The 6,252-nt window shown below is 45.9% G+C and overlaps 1 protein-coding gene and 1 non-coding gene across 5 annotated transcripts in view; one reads left to right on the forward strand and one right to left on the reverse strand.

The window, feature by feature from the left end:
• The window catches only part of bptf (bromodomain PHD finger transcription factor), a 32,215-nt gene extending 28,574 nt beyond the window's left edge, over positions 1–3,641 (reverse strand). For all 4 annotated transcript variants that reach the window (XM_070542867.1, XM_070542865.1, XM_070542866.1 and 1 more), the window contains exons 1-3: positions 2,958–3,641; positions 1,086–1,908; positions 97–317 (exon numbers count right to left, since the gene is read on the reverse strand). In XM_070542867.1, coding sequence (XP_070398968.1) covers positions 97–317; positions 1,086–1,908; positions 2,958–3,456 — 1,543 coding nt within the window. In that variant the 5' untranslated portion in view covers positions 3,457–3,641. The remainder of the gene's footprint in view (positions 1–96; positions 318–1,085; positions 1,909–2,957) is intronic.
• A 2,153-nt stretch (positions 3,642–5,794) lies between these two features.
• On the forward strand, positions 5,795–5,876 carry trnas-aga (transfer RNA serine (anticodon AGA)). Its single transcript has one exon. It is a non-coding gene; the product is annotated as a tRNA-Ser (tRNA).
• The last annotated feature ends 376 nt before the right edge of the window (positions 5,877–6,252 follow it).

Here is a 6,252-nt window from a genome sequence, read left to right on the forward strand (position 1 = left end):
GCCTGAGGGACCGCCGAGCTCACGTTTCCTGCACCGCTATTCTGATCCTCCACAGAAAGCCGCTCACATCAGAGCAACAACAAATGAAAACTGTACCGTTAACAGCGGCGAGGTAGGCCTTATTGCTCCCACGAGCTCTGTTGGTGAGGTCCTCTGTGATGTCCATGTGAGCCTGCACCTCCTCCTTCATCTCCTCCAGAGTGGCGTGGAGGTCCATCTCCCAGCGCTCCTTATCCAGGCTCTCCATCAGCTCCTCTAGCTGCGCCTTGGTGCTGTAGTACCAGATCTTTTTCTTCACATGCTCGCCATCTTCCTCGCTGAGGAGACAACAGGAGCAGGTTAATCGTCAGCCTGAAAGCACCTCCTCGTTATGGGATAGCACCACGTTCTACTCTAATAACACGTCTCCTCAGCTCAGTCTAATCTCGTAAACAAATGAGGGCCTTCATCAGACTTTATACCGTTCTTCTGATGCAGAACCTTGTATGAGAACTCCTTACACCTCATCTCTCCACAAACAGGCTGAGTTTGTGGAAGCTTGATGACTTCTGCATGTCAACAAACTGTCACAACAAGTTAGAATCAGGGCTTTACGGCAGCCAAGCACGCTCGTTCAGAGCACCGCGATCCTTTCTCCAGCAGCGGTTATGGACGTGCGCTTTTTATTTCTGATGGAAAAACCAGTAGCGCTGGTTTCTGCAGACTGGGAGTGGTTTTATCGGCCAGCATTAGGTTTCAGATCTTACGCCGTGTCCTCTGCAGACTTGCAACGAAACGTGTTCGACAAAAAGCTACTGGTGGGAGGAGATGGGACGCCTGCGAAAGACAACTGCTGCAGCAACCCGTCGTGCATCTACAGGTCTGCATTAACTGCTCAGTGACACGCGTCTCTGATGAGATCATCTGGGCTGTGACTGCGGCGCTCACTATGAAGTCTTTAAAGTGTCTCGAAATGTTTGCAAGGGTTCTTCAGCCCCTTTGAGTGAGCTGCGGGGTCTTGCTAAACATCCTGTCCATAAACATCTTCAACCTATGAACGTATTTACTCTGACATGAAGGAGGACTAAACCTCAATGCCAACTTACATGATGATCCTTCGACTGAGGAACCAGTATTTCCTCTGGTGGCGATCGTATCCGATGGGCTCTTGGCGGATGTAGGGCCTGTTCTTCTGAGCCTCGGTCACACAGTTTGTGACTCCTGGCACCTTGTGAGCCACACAGATCTCACACTGCCACTCATCCTCTGGAACTTCCTGTAACGGCGGTTTCACGCACTCCAGGTGATAGACGGCTGAGCAAGTCTCGCAACACAACAGGTCACCAAGGCGGTGACACACGCGGCAGTGGTCATCGTACTGCATGCTGCCATCGGACATCAGCTCCTCGCGGGCAATGTTGGTGGTGAGGAACTGATCCACTAAGAACTGCAGCACCTTGATCTTACTTTCAAGAGGACCATAGGGATACTCGTCCATCTCCAGGTCCGGCAGAACATGATGGAACTCTCTGTCACTTTCACAGTAAGACCGTAAAACCTCAGGCCATGTCATGCCATCAATAAAGTACAAAGTGGAGTTGACACTGTCCTTGAGGTCTGCAGGACCAAAGGTAGTGTTGGAAGAGTCTTCCTCTCGTAGGATCGCCTTCAACAGGGCGATATGGGTGTCTGCTATTAACGTGCATTGCTCCTGGCCAATCAGGGCCGCGCAGAAGTCCTCAAAACGAAACGGAGACAGACGCAGCACAGTGCAGAAGTTCCTCAGCACCTCGTAGACGGAAGTAACGTTCAGCAGCTCCTCATTCGGCACCAGAAGATCCTCGGAGGTCTCTGGCAGCTCAAGAAGAGGAATCTCCTTGTCTTCCAAACTGGGAGTGGGAGGGCGGACAGCACGCAACTTTTTCTTTCCTGTGAAACAAAAAAAGGAAATGTTAAAGCAAGATTTCTGCTTTTAAACTTAAAGTTAAGTTTTAAACACAGCTTATAGTTTTGTCTTTCATGACTATGTTATCAATCTTGTAAAACTGGGTAAAAATATTCATGTTTGAACATTTTTATATAACAGCAACACAGAAAGAGCCGTTTCACCTCTATGGTGAATAAAATCTCTGAAAAGCTGTAATTTATTTTTACTTATTCAAGTGCATTTAACGTGTAAAATGCGTCAGAAGTTAACATAACACCGATTAAACAGCGACACAAAGGTAACTGAAGTTTTACAAACTCCAGCTGAACTTGTCCCACACATGGCTAATGGCTAACGTCATTATTAGCTTAATGAGGCTGCATCAACCTCCGGCAAGCAGACAAGCGCTGACTGTCAAGTCCGAACATACGATCTAAGCTGGTCACACATCCTAAATGTACCTGCGTGCACACCTGCAGCACGTCACCAGTAAATATTTACGAGTTTACAATTCCTTAATTAACTCATTTTGACAAAGCGAATGCTAACAAACGGGCAAAACTGACAGCTGCTAGTGAAGCTAACAGCTAGCTGAGCTCGACGGTTCCCAATAAAAGCTAAAGTGTGGTTTTATTTAATACTCATGCAATATTTGGTTAATATATTGCGTTAATTATAATAAATGCTGTTATTTTTTAATGACAGACTTGACTTGACAGGGTAACGCTGCACTGAGCGGATTTCGCTCGCTAGCATTAGCACGCTAACACTAGTCGTTTGAATTAGCCGTTTTCTTTCTGGTGGATTTTGATCGGTCTGTAAGAAGCGTGTTGGTTACACGGGGTGATCGGAACCAGCTGGGCCCTGCAGGTTGGGCTGAGGCGCACCTGCAGAAGCGTTTGAACTCAATGAGGCCTGTTTTCATAAAGTGTACATTCTCCCATTTTGAACAATAACCTTACAGCTTCCTGCACAACTCTGAGAGTTGAGGTAGTTGGGGTTTCTGACTCACTACGACAGGTGTCTGATCAGTGATGGGGTGTTTATTTACCTGGAGTGCTAGCGTGAGTGCTCTGACTCCGAAAGCTACTCTCCGTGCAGTAGCTGGCAACATCCTCTTCCTCCTCCAGCCCATCGTCTTCCAGGCAATCGGAATCCTCTTTGAGGGCCTCGTCCTCCTCGGACTGAGGTTCCTCCTCAACAAACTCATCCTCCTCCGACCTTAGACTCACAGCATCCTCTTCGTCTTCATCGCTCTCGTGGTCATCGTACACCACTGTTTTGGGCACAGCCGCCCGCTTTCCCCGACCGCCTCTGCCTCCTCTGCTGCCGCCGCCGCCGCCTCTCCCTCGTCCCCTGCCCCGTGTAGACGTTGCCTTCTTCTTTCGGGTGGACTTGGTGGTCTCCCTCGAGGGGCTTTCGGCTTCCTCGTCCCCGCTGTCCTTAAACCTGGGTTTTAGATTCCTCCTGGGTCGTAAGCCCCTGGTCGTAGCTGGGGATGGCTCCTCGTTTTGTAGCGGTTTGGGCGGCCTGCCCCTTTTCCCTCTCATGTTAGGCGAAGCCTATTATATTGCAATTCCGATGTTTGCGTGTGTTTGGCACGCACGGTTGCGAGCGAAAACGGTACCGCCACGAAGCCGAACCTAGACGATGCAGAAAGCCCGCGAAGTCCCCTGTGTCTTTTCGAGTGCGAAAGCTCAAAACGTTAGCCCGGCGACCCGTTCTGGTTCGCCCAGGGCCGCCATTTTTCTTCTCTGGCTGAACAAACAGCAGGCCCTCGCTGGATGGGTCACGTGGTCACAGAGCTTCCAGCTCGAAGGCAACAATGAACACAATATCAACCCGATATTACCACGTTTTTATCCGCACGTCGGTTAAAAATCCAAAGTAAATAAACAAATAAAAAATTTACAATAATAAACTGTTTATAAACTCGAGTAAATTCAGGAAGAAATACATAGATTGGCATTTTCCAAATCAAAAACTCCTGATCAGAATGTTTATTTGGAAACACAAACGCCTCTTTAGAAAGGTAGTCATCAAGCTACAACCATCGACATAATATACGGCTACAACGTAAGTTTTATCAAAACAAGCCGTCCTCTGCTGTGGATATAAATCTGTAGAGATATAAAGGTCTAAAGTTGCGCATCTGCATCAGAGGATGCTTAAATCGTTTTTTTTTTAATGAGGTTGTAGCTTGATGACTATTTTGTGGAAACCCCAGTGAGTCGTGGCGGATGGCTGCTCACATTTAGCCAGGAGCTTCTAGAGTTTTCCTCTCCACTGTTGCTACGTGCTTGCTTAGTATGGAGATTGTTGTAAAGACTCCGACTGTTAATGTCATCAATCTGCTGGATTCCTTATATAGGAAACTTAGAAAGTCCTTAATGCTCTGCAGTGGTTGCATGTGAAGCATAGCATCGAAATGAAACCCCGATTTGTGTTTTCCAGGCGCTTGCCGGAACAGCGCCACCTTATCTCGCAGAGCTGACCTCTCCGCTCTGCAGAGATGGGTTTATTGGTCGAGCCTAGGTTTATATTTCTATGTCGATGGGTTTAACTGCAGGTCTCGAGGGGAGCGAGCCTTTGCAATACTGGCCAGTGGCGTGTCCAGATCTTTTAAAATGGGGTGGTCCAGGTGAGGCACAACTTTGAGCATGGGTGGCACCAATGGTTATGCTTTTTTTGTTTTACCCCCAAGCCTTTGTGGACAATGAAAAGCCTATTTAAAGGTAAATTAGTGTGGTGGCACCTGGGGTGGCCAATCAGATTCCAAGGGTGGCATGTGCTACCCCAGGCCACTCCCTGGACACGCCCCTGATACTGGCTCAAAGACTGTGGGACAAACTCCCACTAGATATGAAACAGTCTCTACTGTCTGGAGTTTTAGAGCTAAACTGAAGCAATATTACAAATCTAGTTATTTTATACTTTTTTGTACTCTTGGTTTTATTGTTATTTTTCTGGTAATATTCTTGGAATGTTCTTATTAATTTTAATTGTTTTTAGGCATTATGTGCATTTAGATTTTATTTTCTTTTGTGTTTCATGACATCAATTTTTTAGTATGGTCTTATTTTCTCTAATTTTATTGTATATGATCTAAGGTTTTATCACGTACTGCACTTTGGGCAGCCTTGGCTGGTGGCATTAAGGTGCTTTATTAATAAATAAATGAAATGAAATGAAACTTTGGGAATGTGTTACTTTGTGAATCGCCTTGAGACGAAGCTAGTCGCGATTTGGCTCTATATTCTCTATATTCTATTAAACTAAATAGAATTGTTTCCAAATGACAGTCTGATCAGAAGTTATTGACAGGAAAATGTCAAAAATCTTCCCAACTTTCCTCAAGTGTTTTGCTCATGGAAGCGTCTTACTTCAATGCATTTGAGAACAAACACTACCGTTTGATTAATTTAGACCAGATGCTCACCTGGATTATTGGACATACCAAAATCCTTGTTTGTCAGATTAGGTTGGCGGGTCAGTTCCTTCAGTCATTTACACACATTACAAAATTCTGTAGCAAAAACCTGATTGGATGTGGAATAGTGATAATAATAATAATGCATTGAACTTATATAGCGCTTTTCTAGACACCCAAAGACGCTTTCACACACTCTCACATTCACACACTGCTAGTGATGGTAAGCTACTTGTAGCCACAGCCGCCCTGGGGAGGTCTGACAGAGGCGAGGCTGCCATTTGGCGCCGTCGGCCCCTCTGACCACCACTAACACAGGCAAGTTGGGTGAAGTGTCTTTCCCAAGAACACAACAGCAGGATACCCCTGGCGGGAGCTGGAATCGAACCCATGACCCTCCAATCATGAAGCAAGTCGCTCTACGACATGAACTACTGTTGTCAGACATGCGCACTAAGGTTGTCGTGGCCGAGCGGTTAAGGCGATGGACTAGAAATCCATTGGGGTCTCCCCGCGCAGGTTCGAATCCTGCCGATAACGAAGCTTTTCATGTTTTTCAAGAACATTGATTTACAATAACTTCAGTATAGATATCAGAAAGCCATAACCTTCCTTATACAGCGAACACTCCAGAGACAGTGTGTTTATATGTAAACACTCTGCTCGTAGAACACAAAGGCACGTGCTATTTTCAGTCACATTTAGTCAATAAATAATGAAATGGCGCCCTCTGCTGTATCTAAAATAATGCAATGGCAGTAAAAATGTATTGTAAAAATTGTTTTTTACATTTCAAATTACTTAATTGTAGCAGCATTTTCATGTAGGATTAACATTAGTAAAAATCTCACGGGAACTGATTTTTAAAAAGTGTCCATCTGTCTCGACGGTCTGTGTCTGAGGCTGAAAATCTAAA

The sequence above is a fragment of the Nothobranchius furzeri genome, chromosome 12 (genome assembly GCF_043380555.1).
Source record: "Nothobranchius furzeri strain GRZ-AD chromosome 12, NfurGRZ-RIMD1, whole genome shotgun sequence".
Lineage (NCBI taxonomy): Eukaryota > Metazoa > Chordata > Actinopteri > Cyprinodontiformes > Nothobranchiidae > Nothobranchius > Nothobranchius furzeri.